The sequence below is a fragment of the Panthera onca genome, chromosome B2, assembly GCF_046562875.1.
Source record: "Panthera onca isolate mPanOnc1 chromosome B2, mPanOnc1 haplotype 2, whole genome shotgun sequence".
Taxonomy (NCBI): domain Eukaryota; kingdom Metazoa; phylum Chordata; class Mammalia; order Carnivora; family Felidae; genus Panthera; species Panthera onca.
This window is the reverse complement of record NC_138343.1, coordinates 132,288,626-132,305,456: the sequence shown is the minus strand read 5'-3', so window position 1 is coordinate 132,305,456 and position 16,831 is coordinate 132,288,626. Positions and strand designations below refer to the sequence as shown.

The 16,831-nt window shown below is 49.6% G+C and overlaps 1 protein-coding gene across 1 annotated transcript in view; it reads right to left on the bottom strand.

Annotated features, from left to right (window-relative positions):
- Positions 1 to 14,885, bottom strand: part of SAMD5 (sterile alpha motif domain containing 5) — a 58,701-nt gene extending 43,816 nt beyond the window's left edge. Inside the window, exon 1 of the mRNA XM_060616865.3 lies at positions 10,984 to 14,885. Within this exon, the coding sequence (XP_060472848.3) occupies positions 10,984 to 11,439 (456 nt within the window). The 5' untranslated portion in view covers positions 11,440 to 14,885. The remainder of the gene's footprint in view (positions 1 to 10,983) is intronic.
- Between the last annotated feature and the right edge of the window lie 1,946 nt (positions 14,886 to 16,831).

The window sequence follows — 16,831 nt, the reverse complement described above, 5'->3', positions numbered from 1 at the left end:
ACAGATTCTAGGGAAAACGCCTTAAAATTTGGAACAGCTGTTCCTTCTGATTTGGGTAAACAAAAAATACATACCAATTCTTTTCCTTATGTTTTGAACGTGTTCCAAATAAAGTAGGTCTTATTCTGTTTGTATTTATAACCTTATGGAAACCTAAGAGTAAGGTTTTTAGAGCTCATCAGACCATTTATTTCGATTAGAAGCAGTAATGAAATCTCTTTAAACTATTAGATGTCACTTAATCTCTATGTAAGACAGATTGTATCCTTAATGTCTCTTGGCACGATCCACAGTTATTTACCCTTAATAGTTTTTATATTGACTGAAAATGAGAATTCCCTTCCGATCCCTCCCAGGCCTCTCAAGTCCGAATCAGCAGCTGATCTGAAATAACATTTTTTCATAAAACTTAGAATATAGCTGTTAAAAACCTACCAACTCAAGCTTGGGTGGCAGCGAGAATAAGCCAAGGACTCCACGCCATTTCCAGCTCTGCACAGGCTGTGACGTTGAGAGGCCATGACCATCTTGGTTCCTGGCGAACTTTCCGTCGCTCTGGGCACTGTTTCTCCAAATATCTCAGGGCACCCTTGTATGTTTCGAGGACCAGCCCTGGTCAAGCCCGTGGCATCTGACCCACCTTCCTTTTTAAGAACATTCATTTCAGAACATACTTCCAGTGAGCTGAGATCAGAGCAATGACATAATCTAAAAATAACTGCATTTATATCAAAACCTGTTGTCTCTTTCTTATCTGTCACCGTAAACCTCAGACAACTACCTAAGAGCACACCAGGTTCACAAAGGCATTCTTAACACTGGCGTGCCTGCCCTTAGCATCTTTTCTGCACTCAACAGTGAGAGGGAAAAATGAGAACTCTGACTTCCGTAACCCTGGTGAAAGCAGCCAGAGAGCAGAGCTTTCTAAGAACAGCAGGATGGGCAAAGGAAAAGCCACACACACCCCCAGGAGACTACCCACACCCCGATTAGCCCATAGAGTGCTGCGGCTTACTAATATCTACGTAGTTACCAAACTCCTCCCCTTTAGGGCCACAGGCACCTGGGCAATAATCATCTCCTCGCAGAGCCCATGACTAGTGCCTTACTCTTCGCAGATACGCAGGGAATGGACATTGGTATTTTACACAGCTTTGTTGAAGAGTTTCCATCCTTAGGACGTGGGTACACCATAAAAGCGTATTTTTAAGGATGCAAAAGTAGGAAAAGGATTACATCGTAAAATGTAAAACTACTTTACAAGTCATACCAAGAAAAAAAAAATACTCCATCTGTTGTCAGATGCCGTCTTCCATTTCCTACTTGTATCGAATGTCATTACTCATAATTGTCAGATTTGATTCCAAATCACTCTAGGTATTTACCCCAAACCGGATCCACCTTAGAAGAACGAAGGCTTGTCACCACTGAAGATGTTCTAGAGTGTTCTGCAGATGCCAGACCTTCAGAAATGTTTTGAGTAATGGAAACGCTGTGATGGATCAAGCGACTGTTTTAAAGATTACGATCTAATTTTGAACGTCTAAATGCTGAAATGTTTACATTTTTATTTTTTTAATGTGTATTTACTGTGGGGGGGCGGGGGGGACTGCTCCAAGAGAGGCAGAGAGAATCCCAGGCAGGCTCCACACTGTCAGCACAGAGCTCAACGTGGGGCTCAACCTTACGAACTATGCGATCATGACCCGAGCCGAAATCAAGAGTGGGACGCTTAACCAACTGAGCCACCCAGGCACCCCTGAAATGTTGATATTTTTAAAAATCATTTTCATTATTGTATCTTCAGGCAAGAAATGAACGGACATCGGTTGTAGTAATAATCTGCCACTCATTAATTACCAAACACCCCGATAATCAGGAAGGGGACCTGAGCCAAGGGGATTTTCTGTACAAAGCTGACAGAAGGCCACTATGACGGAGGCTGCAGCATCTGAGCAAGATGAGGTATGTGTGGCGGAACAGGGACTGCAATAGGGGGGCACTTAACCTGAACAAAGGTTCCTCATCTGGCAAACGCAATTTTCTCAATGCCCAGAAAATCCACCAGGCAAGGCCAGCAGTAGATCTTCAGTGACCTACCCCCCAGGGGCCATAGCAACTCTCTAGTACCTCTGTCATCATTTAGTTCACAGGGTTCTCGATCACACGTCCCTCCCGCCGGTGATGCCGTGCCACCTGGACCTAGCGGACAAGGAGTCGCAACTCCCCTAGACTTCGTGGTATGAAATTTGCACGTCAGAAGGTGAGAAATCTGACACACACTGAGGGCCCTTCCCGTGAAGTGTTCAGGGGCCCTGGAGTGCGGGGCATCTTGAGACATCTTTTCATAAGGGAGGAGAAGTTGTGCCATCGGGCCCCTCCTAAAACCAGAAGGGAGGCACGGCGCCTAAATGGGCCCCTTGGGGCTTCAGAGGCAACCTCTCCCTCACTGGGAAATGCCGCCCCAGCCCTTTTACCAAGCTACTCGTTCTGAGTTCGGCCCAGAGTAAGAGAAGGTTCTGCAAGGGCGGCACTGCCACCCGGGTCACGCATTCCAGCAGACCCAACGGTGCCCGACGTGACAGGTGGCACATACAGGGATGCCCTCCGGAGGCTTGGGCGGCCCCTGTAGGTAAACCACAGTGCAGACCCTTAGGATTTTGGAGCAAGACCCCACAGACACGTTAAACTGGGACCTGCAGCCCCCAGAACCATGAGAGAATAAATGTCTGTTGTTTTATGGACCCCGTCTGTGGTACTTTACGACGGCAGCCCCAGGAAACAGATACAAATTATAGCCTCCTAAGTTCTTAGCGCATCTCACCTCCATAAGAACCTTGTGACCTAGTCACTGGTGTTGTCCACTTTTCACAGGGGGGCCAAGGTGACCCCGCACAGAGCACAGCTGGGGTCTGGACTGGACGGTCTGGTTCTGAGCCGGTGGTCTCACCCACCGCAGCCCGGTGTGAGCGGCGAGGACCGACAAGGATGCGCAGAGCTCTCTCCCATCTGGATGAGCTCCACCAGCTGCTATCGCACACAGAACGCAGGCCAGTCCAAGGTGGGCGCTCGGGACAGGTTTGAAGCATGGGAAGAGCAAGTGACGGCTTTGCAGGTGACTGGAGGGCGGCCGACATGCCCATCGATACCTGATCTTCCATGACGACTGACCTCCCCCGTTAATGGCGGCCAGCCCGCTGTCAGGGCCTAGAGTGCACATCCCCAAGGATGAGCACCTTCTTAAATTTTGTACCCTGGTCCTGACCCTGCTTTGCAGGTCTGCTTTTTATAAATTCTTCTTACTTTTTTTGGAATGTTTATTTATTTTTGAGAGAGAGAAAGAGAGAGAGACAAAGCACAAGCAGGAAGGGCAGAGAGAGAGACACAGAATCTGAAGCAGGCTCCAGGCTCCGAGCCGTCAGCGCAGAGCCCGACGCGGGGCTTGAACCCATGAGCCATGAGATCATGACCTGAGCTCAACTGACTGAGCCACCCAGGCACCCCAGAGGTCTGTTTTTTAAATGACCTGTCCAACCAGCCATTTTAATTCCCAGCTCTTCTTTGATGATACTTAACGAATAAGCATACTTGGATTTTAAATTTCTTCACTGACAATCTGCATTCAAGTTTTGACCAAAGTTGATCTTTTTTTTTTTTTTTTTTTTTTTAAACATTTGAAACCAACCTAAGTGCAGAATTCACCAACTCTTGGCATTTGTGGAGACAACGTTGAACTGTTTTGTTTGTTTGTTTGGAAAGGCAGACTGCCCCATGCACAGAGACTCACTGGGATGTGTCTGGAGTCTTGGAAGCCTGACTGCCCGACATTCCACAAATGGACCTTGAGAGCTTGTTTGGAGGTTCTAGGAGGGCGGTGCAGCTATTCATAGACCCTTGACCCAGGAGCAGCCCTCCCCCATCTGGGAAGGTCATCCTCTTAGACTCAGTGTCGCCTCGAGGAGGAAAGCACATGGAGCGGTGAGGGAGGAAGGGGACACCTGCCTAGCCAGCCAGATCAGCCCCATCAACCCTGGCGATCAACAGGGTGACAGATGTCACAGCCAGATAGCCTTCGCATCCCACATTCAACTTTTACAAGGTGTCATTTTTGCATGTCAGACCCTGGGCGAGTCCCTCCAACATACACATCCATCGATCGTAAGCAGGAGCCATATCTTTCCGGTTCACTGCGAGAATCCTAGGGCCTGGCTGCTGGATGGCGGTCATCGAGAGAAGGTGACCGCCAGTGGACCCGAGAGCTGGACCCCAGCAAGCGGAAGCTCCTCAGACTCACCCGTCTTTGGAATGAATACCCACTGGTACGTTCCCATACCAGGAACCACTTCAAGAACACAGCCTTTAGACAGTAGTGTGCTGTTGAGAGCATCTGGATGATGTGTATGACCACGCCCCATTGCGACCTCTGTAAACTTTTAAGATTCTGGCAGGCGGGTGCAGAGAGCTACTCACCACACAGCACCCAAGACAAGCCTCACTTGTCAGTTCCCTTGCTTATTTCAGACCTGCCACCTACCAACCTGGACTGGTCTGCCTCTCTCTCCGGTCTCTCTCCGCGCTCCGTGGACAGGGGCCAGTTTCAAATTTCACCTGAGGAACTCTGGAGGGGATGTTTAAGTAGATGGACGGACAGATGGACGGCTAGACGGCCGGCTGGCCGGCTAGGAGTCCATGTTCGTGGAAACTCTCCGGAAAGTAAACTACAAAGAGCATGAGGAAAGTCGTCTCACTCCCAGCCCCTTCTTTCTAGATGGAGCTTCATTCGCCGAGGCTGCGGATACTTGAGGACATCGACTTGAGCTGGGAAAACTGAACTTTGCCAGCTTCCGATCTGTCCCTGATAACTTCACGAAGGTGGAAGAATTCTTCGGGAGGAATATTTATGGTCAGTTCAGCTCTGCCAGGACCCAGGGCAGAACTCTAAAGTTATTTTCACCAACTTCTGTCTTTCCTTTCTGACTATTTCTTCCGTATCCTCACCCTGGCACAGACACAGGAGCCCTCGTGCCGCCTGTCCTTCATCCCAGGCCATCTCTCCCAAACATCCATTAACAGGCCTATTACCACAGGCGTCTTGTTACATAATTAAATTCACGCTGAGGTATTAAAGAAACCTAACACTCTGACAGCATTATTAAATAAGGTTATACTAACTCACAGGTTTTTCTTAAAGTTTATTTATTTATTTTGAGAGAGAGAGAGCACACACAACCGGGGGAGGGGCAGAGAATCCCAAGCAGGCTCCACACTGTCAGTGCACAGCCCAATGTGGGGCTTGAACCCACAAACTGTGAGATCATGACCTGAGCCGAAACTAAGAGTCAGACGCTTAACCATATGAGCCACCCAGGGGCCCCTAACTCACAGCTTTAACTGGAAAGGAGATGTTTTTCAAATGAAGAAGTCAAGAAACCTACCCCGTCTGCTATCTATCCTGTGGCCTGCTTTCTGCTTTTCCAAGTCTGCTAGGAAACAGGATACCTTTATAGCCCCATAGCATTCCCCTCTACCACACCACAGTCCAGAGCACTGCCAAACTCCACAGGACTCGATAAAACTTACGCACAGCCTGCAATTTGCACCCCACACATATGCACGATGAGGGTGCCTTCTATACACGTGTGGTTACGCACATCCTATAAATACTGTGTCATGTTCAGGTACAGCCATAGCACCAGATCATAATACCCAATACTTGTATATGACCACAACCTTCTCCCCTAAACCTCTAATCCCTCCACTTCCCCCTCACTGGCATCAGGTGGTCAGAGAAATGAGGACTTCTCAATGTCACCCCCTCAACGTTCCCAGTCTCCTTGCCCATCCTTCCTGTGCTCCCTCCCACTATGGAGGAGGAACCCCTCTCCTACTAGAAGCAAATCCACCTTTTCCTTCCAACGCTTTGGGCACGATTCCCTCCCACCTCCTCCAAGACTTTGACCTCCTGGGTGTCTCCCTTTCTCTGGCTCCCTACCATCAACACTTCGACACGTTTGAGTTCTTCTCATCCTTAAAAATAATTAAACAGGGGCGCCTGGGTGGCTCAGTCGGTTAAGCGTCCGACTTCGGCTCAGGTCACGATCTCACGGTCCGTGAGTTCGAGCCCCGCGTCGGGCTCTGGGCTGATGGCTCAGAGCCTGGAGCCTGCTTCCGATTCTGTGTCTCCCTCTCTCTCTGCCCCTCCCCCGTTCATGCTCTGTCTCTCTCTGTCTCAAAAATAAAATAAACGTTAAAAAAAATTAAAAAAAAAATAATTAAACAAACAAACAAAAACACAACCCCGCAAAACCCTTCCCATGACGGAGTCTACCTTCTTCCCTAGCAGTAGCCTTGGTTCTGTCTTCTCTGCCAAACTTCATCATGTCGGTGTTATATCTGTTCAACGGAATATGGTTCAGCGCTAAAGAGAAATGAGCTGTCAGGCCATGAGGAGACATGGAGGGGCCTTAAACACACATTACTAAGTGAAAGAAGCTAATCTGAAAGAACTACATACTGTGTGCTTTCAACACACAGTTCTAGAATGTTCTGGAATGTTCTAGAAAAGACAAAACTATGGAAAGAGTAAAAAGATCAGGGGTTGCCAGGGTTTTAGGGAGGAGGAAGAGTTGGAACTCAAGAGGATTTTTAGGGTAGTGAAGACACTGGAGACACTCTGTATGTTTACACCTGAAGGCAGCCTCTTCCTTGCCAAACTTGCTCTTCTGTCAGGTCCTCTACCTCGTCAGGGAACAGCATCAGAATCCGAATCCTGAAATCCGCAGGTCCTCCCAACCTCTCAGAGCCCTCTCATCCCTGTCAGCCAAACGGTCACCGTGTTCCGTCCATTCCACCTCACAATTCCCTCCACTGCTCCTCCCCCACTGTCACTACCCAGTCCAGGCCACCAGCAAATCTCTCCTGACCCTACAACAACCTAAACTGTTTACCCTCCTTCTGGGCAGGATCCATCGAGAGCTCCCCTCTTAAGATACTCTGAACTCCTAAGGATGAGTTCAAGACCACCCAGGACCAGCCACTGTCTGTCTCTCATATCTTGCCGTTTCCTCCAAGCATTGTGGGCTCTGTCCAGACTGAATTCCCTTAAGTTCCTGTTGCCAGGTTGCATACCCCAACCTCCTCCCTTTCTGGCCTTTGCACATACTGTTCTCCCTCTCTAGAACACTGTTCCCTTAGGATCCTTGCTCATAGCAAACCTTCAGGCCAAACCCTTCCCAACCTTCAGCTCTCTGACCCAATGTCTGTTCTGGAAAGCCTGCCCAGACCCACCTCCCTGCAAATGAAGTCGGACGCACCTGTCCATGGCATCATGTGCTACCCACCAAAGCAACCGTGCCTTTAGCATTACTGTTCATTCCATTTGATGTCTTCCCTGCTAGACCAAGCTCCTCGAGGCCAGGCTTCTGCATCCTGCCAAGCACAGGGACCGGGAGCCTAGAGGCCTGGCACAGGGCTCGGAGCTTGGTGAGTATGGAGATAATATGTGTAAAGCTTGACCTAATATTTACCCTGTGAAAACATAACCCCATTCCACTGAGGCAGGAATCACAGCAGTCACAGAAGCCAAGTACAGGACAGAAAAGGGACCCATCCAGTGCTTTTTTATTTCAAGCAGCATTCGTTCTTTGCAAGCTCCTGGTTTTCCAAAGCTGCAGACTTACTTTGGGAACCAAAGGGGAACTTACTTTGAACTTACATTTTAATTACTTTCTTTGGAAAACCAAAGGGAAACTTACTTTGAACTTGTATTTTAATTACAGCCTTTGGAAAACAAAGAGGAACTTAACTTTTTACTTACATTTTAACTCACCGAAGAGGGGAAAGTGGCGACAGTTGGTAAGATGCACAGCACCCCCAACATTAACTGTTTCCTGAGGCAAATCCTACAATCCTAACGTCCTCTCATGTGATTCTTGGGAAAACTCCTCAATTTACTTTCCTCTCTAAAGATTTGCTATCCCTGCCTTGATCATTCATGGTATGACCCACTTTCAAGCCACCTAATATTCTTACCAAAATGCAAAAAAATAATCACAGGGATCAACGATGCAAATGACTATAAAGGAAATGTAAGGCCTGCTTGAATAAGCAGAATCCCAAATGCACATAATGAACCACCTACACGTTCTGACCATGACCGAGCCAAGGAACTTGGAGCTATTATAATGTGGCTCACATTCTGAAGGAAAAGTCCTAGCACTATCTGCCCACACACAAGCTGTGCCAGAAAACAATTCTTTTTTTTTTTTTTAATTTTTTTTTAACGTTTTATTTATTTTTGAGACAGAGAGAGACAGAGCATGAACGGGGGAGGGGCAGAGAGAGAGGGAGACACAGAATCGGAAGCAGGCTCCAGGCTCTGAGCCATCAGCCCAGAGCCCGACGCGGGGCTCGAACTCACGGACCGTGAGATCGTGACCTGAGCCAAAGTCGGATGCTTAACCGACTGAGCCACCCAGGCGCCCCAGAAAACAATTCTTAAATCATTTAAAACCCAAAACTTTAGAGGCAATGCACACATAAGTGACACATTCAGAACAAGCAACATGATTTGGCACTGTGGCTCACTTGTATGTTCAATGCAACGTTAATTACACCTTAGTTCCTATTATGTGTTTTTCTTATAACAGGTGTATAAAACTACAGCAACAGAACTTTTTTTTATAATTCAATTTGTCATCTCTATGTTTCTGGTCCCCAGTCGGAGCATCCGTGGAGGTCCAAAAACACTTCTGCCCCCATTTGGTTCCTCCATCAGTTTAAGAACCAGAATTAAGTGTGTATGGAAAGTGAATAGGGTGTTATCTTTTTTATCAAGGATTGTTACCGGATTTATATGGAAGTTGACTAAAATCATCATTTACACGGAAAGTAAATAGTATTACAACACGAGGTGAAATCTTCTTCTCTAAATCGCACTTGCTCAAATGAACTACCATATGGACACCATGATCTAGGCAGGATTCAGTCCAAAGTCTGCACCCAGACATTTCACATCCATAGAATTCTCGACCGCTTCTAAATGGAACAAGAAGCCTTCTCAGCTTCTAAGTTTGATATCTATGCCTGTATGTTTAAGTCTCAGGACCAAATGGGACACTTCCTGCACATCACTCTCTCCAGCGCACGCTCTCCTCTGCCCTCTTGCCCGTACTCAGCTCTGTTCCCGAAGAATAAGCTAGTGGCACAGTGATACACCTTATTCTCTGTATCCCATTCTGGCCAGGCCTTGACCTATGTCCTCACCATGTGCCCACCTGCTCACATATTCTCAGCCCACACCCACTTCACTTCCTGCGATGTAAATCACAAGAGTCTGACACCTTGAACTCCTTTGATCTGCTGTCTCCGGGAACGAGCCTTTAGACTAATGGTCCCGTCCCTCTATCCACACCAGACGGGACTAACTCTACCTGCCTGGGAAAAGCGTGCTTTCCTCTCTATTCCCCGGTTTGGGGCCTACATCGGTTATATCGGTAACACAGGGTGGGTGACTGGAATACAGGTTTAATTTGAGGCAAACTGTCCTCCGGACCTGCCCTCTCTATATTTTTATAAGTCAAATGTCTACTCTCAAGCAAGTTATCCAAACTGCCTTTCTTGCAAGATAACATGTGGATAATATCAAACGCTTTATTCCCGTCTACCCTATCCACTTTTTACCAAGTTTTCGCTTGCCCTTCCTGAAAGCTGGACGTTATGACCTTCACTTAAGAACATAATGCAACGCAAGTGACCAAGATGAGCACAGAACATGTAGATAATCCGTGTTCCCCTGTTAGGGTGCTGTGTTTACAGCCGTTCCCCCCACCCCCCCTCACCCCCCAGCTGCAGCTCCTTTACCACCATTCCCCCCCCTGAGCTTCTCTATAGGATTTCCAGCTGAAGTCCTCCCTTTCCTGGGTAAATCCAAGCAAGTTTGAGGATCACCTGTGCTGTCTACTTCTCCCTTTCAAGGCAAAGACCCTCAACTTGGAAGGCTTCAGGAACCTAAACGGAACAGACTCGGCTGGAGGGAGAGCTCCTGTGTGAAAATAAGACTTCCTGTTCATTATTCAAGGCCCAAACCTGTATTTGAGCCTTCCTCACAGGGCAGTTTCCATAACCTCCCAGTTCCTTCCCCACCCCTCTCCCCCCTGCCCAGAATTCCTCACTGGCCACTGAAAAATCTCACTTCCTTGCACTGTGCTCTCCCCTCCCAACCGCGAGCCCACTCAACACTTTCTAGAACTCACAGTGGTTCCTACTTTGTGGCATCTGGATTAACAGTAAACCAAATCGGTGACCCAGCACAGACCCCGGCAGCACACCCTCCGCGGCCCCATTATCTTCAGTGTCTTTAGCACAGATGACCTCCCTGTACTCCAGGTGAGGGAACTCATCCCAAGTGGCCACACATTTGTTTTACCCGCCCCCCCCCCCACTGTCCCTGTCAGTGGTTCACTTTACAAACGTGCAGCAGTGTTGTGATTTGACTTTATGGAATTGGGAATCACAGGGCTCGACTTCCCACCCTTTAAAGAGTTCGTCAATTTCCCTCTGGAAATTTCTCAAAAAGATAAGGAAAAGGATGAGAGAAAAAAAAAAGATCGACACCAAGGTAGGTATTAGCCACCGTTCCGGTACCTGCCAGACTTAAACACTACCACAGAGGGTATCTGGAATTGCCCTTCGCTCCTGGAGAAGCGCCGCTCATTCCGGTTCCTGGCAGGGTGAGCCCCAGACACTAAGCGGAGACTTGGTCCTCGTTTAGAACTGACACCTGGGTGCGGGATCTTGCCTTACCAACCGCTGGTGACACCGGGAAGGAAGGACCCAAGAGCGAATACGGAAAGAACAGACGAGAGCATCCCAACTACCCAAAGCATCCTTGGCCTCCCCGTCGTCACCTGGCATGCGCTGCCGCCGCTGGGCCGTGTCCCCTCCCGCCGCGCGCCCCGCGCGGTCCGGGCGGCGCCTCCTTACCTTGCGGGAGTACGGGGGCTTGCTCAGGTGGATGCCGTCGCGGACGAGCTTATCCCTGATCATGATCTTCAGCTTCAGCTTGGGGTAGCTCACCAGCTCCCTGCTGCGGGGGGCGGTCGTCTGGCTGCGGGGGTCCCCGCGAGTGCCCGAGGCCGGGCCGCCACACGGCTCCCCCCGGCGGCCGGTGGGGACGGTCACCGCGGGCGGCACGGGCGGCGGCTGCGGCTCCAGCGTGAAGTAGAGGCCGGCGGCGGCGGCATCCTGCTCCCGAAGCCGGCGCACGGCCTCCAGGATGCGGCGGCGGTGCGCGGGCGCCAGCACCCCGATGGCGTCCAGGTCCGGGTCCCCGATCTGTTTGCACACCTCCAGGTCATCGTAGCCGTTATCCACGAAGGACTCCGCGTACTGCGGGAGCTGCAGCGCTTTCAGCCACTCGTAAACTATGTTGGTGCACATGGTGGGACTGGAACCCCGCCGGCAAGCACCGTCCCAGTGCCCGAGCGGCACGGGCGGCACCAGTTCTTGGAACTTTTAATCCTCTCCTCCAAGGGGAAAGAGAAACCGCCGCGAAGTTCTCCGTGTAAAGGAAAGGAGAGGGCCGGAGCCAGAAAGCCAGCAGAAGAATCCCGAAGAGGGAGAAGCGTAAAAGCGGCAAAGTGAATTCCCCAAGCAGCCTGGAGCTCGCAGGCACTGGCGGCTGTGCGAGCCGCTCCGCTCGGCTCCGCGCCGCCCCTGGATGCGCCGCCGCCGCGGGGAGGGGCGCGCGGCGGGCGCGGGAGGGGGCGGAGGCGGGCGGGGCCGGCACAGCCCTCGGACTCGCGCCGGGTCAGCGGCGCGCGGTGCCGCCCCGGAGTTTGCTCCGCCGGGACCCGCCGGGAGCCGCGCGCCGCATCTCGCCTTCCGGCGGCCGGTGGCGGCGTCTGAACGCGCGCCCCACGCTGGGGAGGCGGCTCCTCCGCGCAGCCCCGCGGCCGCCCTGGAGCGCCTCGTCTTCGCGAGTGCGGGTCACCGCCGTCCTCCCGGCGCGCAGGGGGCGGCTTCTAGGCTGCCCGGCTCCCGCGGCTGCCTGGGATCGCTCTGTGCATTTCTTTTTAATCCGATTTCTCTAGCTCGTGGAAATCTCACTTGGTCGCGAGCCGCCCCGACTTCGGCCGGCGCGCCCGCGGGCAGCCCAAGGGCACGTCCCGCTGCCTGACCCGGCCGGGCGAGGCCGTGAGGCCAAGTTGCCCTCCTCCTTGCCCAATCCGAGTTAGCTCCCCTTCCTCGGAGCCGGCGCGCAGGCCGGAGCCAGGCGGTCTGGCTTCTTCCGTGGACGCCCGCCCACAGCCCCGAGCCGCGGCGCTTTAGCCCGGCGGGTGGGCGCGACGAGGGGACCGCCCGAGTCCAGCCGGCGCTGCGTGCCGCCCCTCCTCGCTGCGGCGGGGCGCGCGGGGCGGCGGAAAAAGCTGGCGCTCCTGCCTGGCTCTCCCCTCCGAAGCCCCCGAGTCTGCGAAAGTTTGGGATGGGTCGGACCTTTCCCCTGGGCCGGCGCGTTCCACCCGGCCCCCCCACCCTACTTTCTGCCAGGTTCTTTCATCCTCGTCTCCAGTGTGCTTTCAGTCCGGTCCGCCCACCTTGCATTCCGCCCGAATCTCCCGGGTGGCTCTGTCCCCAGGGACGCTTCCGGCGACCTGTCCTGGAGCCCAGGGAGCAGAGCTCACACCTCCCGCCCGGGATCGCGAGGACACGGATACACCGCCACCCAGCCGGCTTTAGAGGAGACGCTGGGACACCTTGGCGCGCCGCACTTTCTCTCCAGGGAAGAGAATCAGCCGAGTTTCCCCCTTTTCCCCAAATGCCTGGGCAAACGCCTGGGGGTGGGGACCCGAGCGGCAGGTGGAACAGAGCGAGTGCCTCCACTACATTTCCTGAATTATCTGACCTCTTCTTGGGGCTGAGAGAATTTTGGTCGAGGTACTCGATGGGGCAAGGTCTCCTCTCTTCGCAGAAGGGCGATTCAACTTCGCGCCTGAGATATTTGAGGACCGAAACTGGGCGCTGTTCCCGGAGGAGTCCCGGTGGGGAGTGCCATCCGCTAACCTGGACCTTGGAGACAGACTACTGATGATTTCAGAGTCGTTTCCAGAATTGCGCATTTGGCTTTGGGGGGTGGGGGAGGGGAGAGTCCTCTTTCCCTAAATCAGAAAAGCTTAACCCCTTAAGGGACACAGACCCCTTAAAGAAGCAAACGGCAGCTTTGACCCTTTTGCCCGGAAAAGCACCCCACCTAGGCGCACCCAAAATGTTCCCTACAGTTCGGGGGTCGGGGGGGGGGGGGGGTTCCGGGGCTAGGGTGTCCGGGTTTCTGAGCTCAGGCACTAGCGAGCGGATCCCACGTTATGAAGAGCCGCCAGGAAGAACCTGCCAGGAAGGGACCTGTTGCAGGGTGGGAGGAGAACGAGCTCGAAGAGCTGTCGGGCTACCTGTAGCCCCTCGCTCCTGCTGTCATCAAGGCCACTCCTTCCGGAGCCCGAGCTGGGGCGGGGCGTTTCTCCCGGACGCTGGGATCCAGTCCTCGCGGCCCCGCGCTGCTGTCGCCTCTCCCGCGCCAAAGCAGACTCACAGTGCCCCCTTGCGGTCGCGCAGGCGAATTTTAAGGCGTTGTCCAAACGCGCTTTATTCAGTGTAAGAGAGTGAGCCGAATCGATCTTTGTATTAGTTCCCTGCCCCACCTTTTAAATGAAGAATTTTTACATCACGTTTACCATTGTACCCCAAACGCTCTTTCCTAAGGACCTTTGATCTTTAGGAGGAAAACATTCCAGCAGTTTGAATTTTGCTGCTGAAGACATAAGTTATAGAAGATACTTACTTGGAACTCACTATATGTCAGGAATCTATACATGTATCTCCACGTATCTGACTAAGTAGTATTACATTCAGCATCTTACAGAAGAAGAAATTGAGGAAGCAGAACACTAATTTGACCCCTCCCCAAGATGTCGCCGTTCAGGACGGATCAAGAGCTAGAACCCTGGAGGAATAAATTCAGGCTTGCCTGCCAGCTGCTATGCATTCCAGTCTCCAATGTATGCTGGAGGAAAACTTGGGCTGGTTGTTAGATAGGAGTCCACACCACCCCCCTTTCTTTTGGGCTAGAAAACTTAAACCTCTGGGGTTCTATCATTAGGGCTTTCTTTCCCAAGTCGTGCGAAAAGTCCAGCAGCTTCTGACTAGTTCTTTGCTTACTTGTATACAGCCTTTTCCCCTCCGGGAGCTTAAAGACATTCACCTTATCTCATTAATCCTCTGTGAAGGCAGCAAGTATTTTTATTTCCATTTTATAATTAGCGAAACTGGTTTGGGGGAAGATAAATGACTGGCCCAAGGTCATATAGTAAATCAGGAGGGAGACAAGAATAAACCTGCCTTGTCAAACTGTCACCCCAACAGGCAGCAGTGATTCTCCTTTATTTATGTGCAAAGTCACCATCCAATTAGGAAATAAAGTATCCTGGTGCTCCCTTTGGAAGGGAAGCCTTTTATAAATTAATCAGTTGTTAATCAGTCATAAATAAAACTTACTGTTAACCTCTAGAGAAAACCTGCTGTCTGGAGACTTCTGAACTACAGGGGCGCTTTTTCTAGATATCCTTCTCCTTCTCTGGTCTCCTCCACTGGCTCACCTCTTTTATGTGTGAACCCTCAAGGCTTCTATCTTTCTACTGCTTGCCTTAGCATACAAGCCTAAAGAGATTTAGTTCTAGAGGCCACTACATGTAATTTCAAAGGCAGAGGGTTTATAGCCTAAATGGGTCTCTACCCATGGCTACCGTCCAAAGCAAAACTGGAAAGAATGACTGGTTAATATTAAGATTTAGAACTAGGGTTTGGGAGGTAGGAGGCCACTCGAGATTGTCTGAAACATCCGCGTTTGCATGGAGGAAGTCAAGGCTCAGGAAGGACAATGGACTTACCTGAGATCACACAGCTAGCTCAGGATAGAACCTGAGCAGCAGGTTCTCAGAGCAGCAACCATCTTGATTTCCTCGAATACTCATCACAATTGCCACATGACCTCATTTTTCTGTAAGTGCCTGGCTCCTGTCGCAATCATTCATTTACTCATCAAATGTGTATTAAGTAGACATCCCAGTGCCAGTCACTGAACTAAAAAGAGAAGAGTTTTCTTCATTAAATGGAACTGGAGAGCTCTCAGAATTTTTAACACGTATGGAATAAATGGAAAGTTTCTTTTAATATATATTAGTTCATTAATTAGGAAGATTACAAAAGTTCTATTTTCTAAAAGCTTGAATTGATAATCCAAATTCTATGAATCCTAACATTAGCCGAAATCTGAAATTAAACTGTAGTTTACATCCACACAAAAATGTACTTAAAAAAAAAAAAAAACAAACAAGTGGCTATTATGTTCCTAGGCATAGCCTTAGAACAGCAAATTAATTTACTCAACATACATTGTCAAGTGCCTATAATTTTACAAGTACTTCTGAGTGGTATTGCTTTATTAGAGCTTTTTTTTTTTTTTACATGAAAATTTTCAGAACACTTATCATGCTGTTTATTATTTAATATGTTTGGGGCCAGATTTTTTTTTTTTCCAGGAAGAACTTCTTACCTAATGAAAATCAATGGAAAAATAGGTTGTGAAAAAAGTTTCTTTATAGGCACCATTTTAGAATTGTTTTGCACTAGTGATAACTCTGGCAAAATGCCTATTGATATGCTCAGTGTAATAAATTAATGATAATCATATTCAGGTTTTAAATTCTAAATATCAGGAAACAGCTTTTCCACTTTGCTCAGACTCTGTAACTTGATTTAAGGATATAGAGTGAAAAATCATTTATTATGAAATTTTCTTGGTGCCACATAGGTTTCACAGCATTTTATCCCAAAGATAAATGTTCTCGCACAGGGTGCGTAAAAATTAAATTCCATTAACATCTGTTAAACGTCAGTCCCCAGGGTGTCTAGCCTTGTAAAAGTCAAGTATATATAATATTAATCTTAAAATGCAGAATATGTTTTGCCTCTCCTTAACCATGAGCTAAAAAGCATCTAGAAGGAACATATGCCATAGGGAGAAATGAGAACAATACACTTGAGTGATGTAACGGGCAATCTGTTCTCTGGTGGCTGGGGGTGAGGCAACTACATTAGGGGAAGCCTGGGTGGAGGCGTCTGGTAAGATGTCTGATCTGTATACATTATACTCGTGTGACAACACATATATGCAAGAAGGAGAGACAAGAAACAGTAGGGAGTCACAGCAGGATACCATTAGATTATTCATTTCTATTATAACATGCCTTTCTTTCTTTAGGGAGGGAACAAAAGGTGAAAAGAAAAATGTGCAAGAAGTCAAAGACCTGGAGGTCACTAACAGAAAGATAGCCCAGCGAGAAGAGGATAGTGATAGACAATAAAATGAGATCCAATTTTTTTTACATTCGTATCCTCTCATCTCTGGTAATCCCCAAACATTCTATTATTTTTAAATGCACCCACAAAGAGGGCGAAAGTATTAGTCCAGTGTTTTCTAAGGTAAAATGATAGGTGGGGTATTTCGTTAAATAACCATAAGCAGCTCTTAGAACTTCCTTTTTTTTTTTTTTCCAGTCTAAGTCAGCAAAAATGAACCTAAGAGTTAGGTTGTATAATCTCCTACGAATGAAACGATATTGAGAAAAGCTATTTCAGGACTCCTGGATGGCTCGGTCAGTTAAGCGACGGACTCTTGATTTCAGCTCAGGTCACGAACTCACGGTTCGAGAGTTTGGACCCTAAGTCGGGCTCTGCACTGACAGTTCGGAGCCTAGAGCCTGCTTTCGAGTCTCTGTCT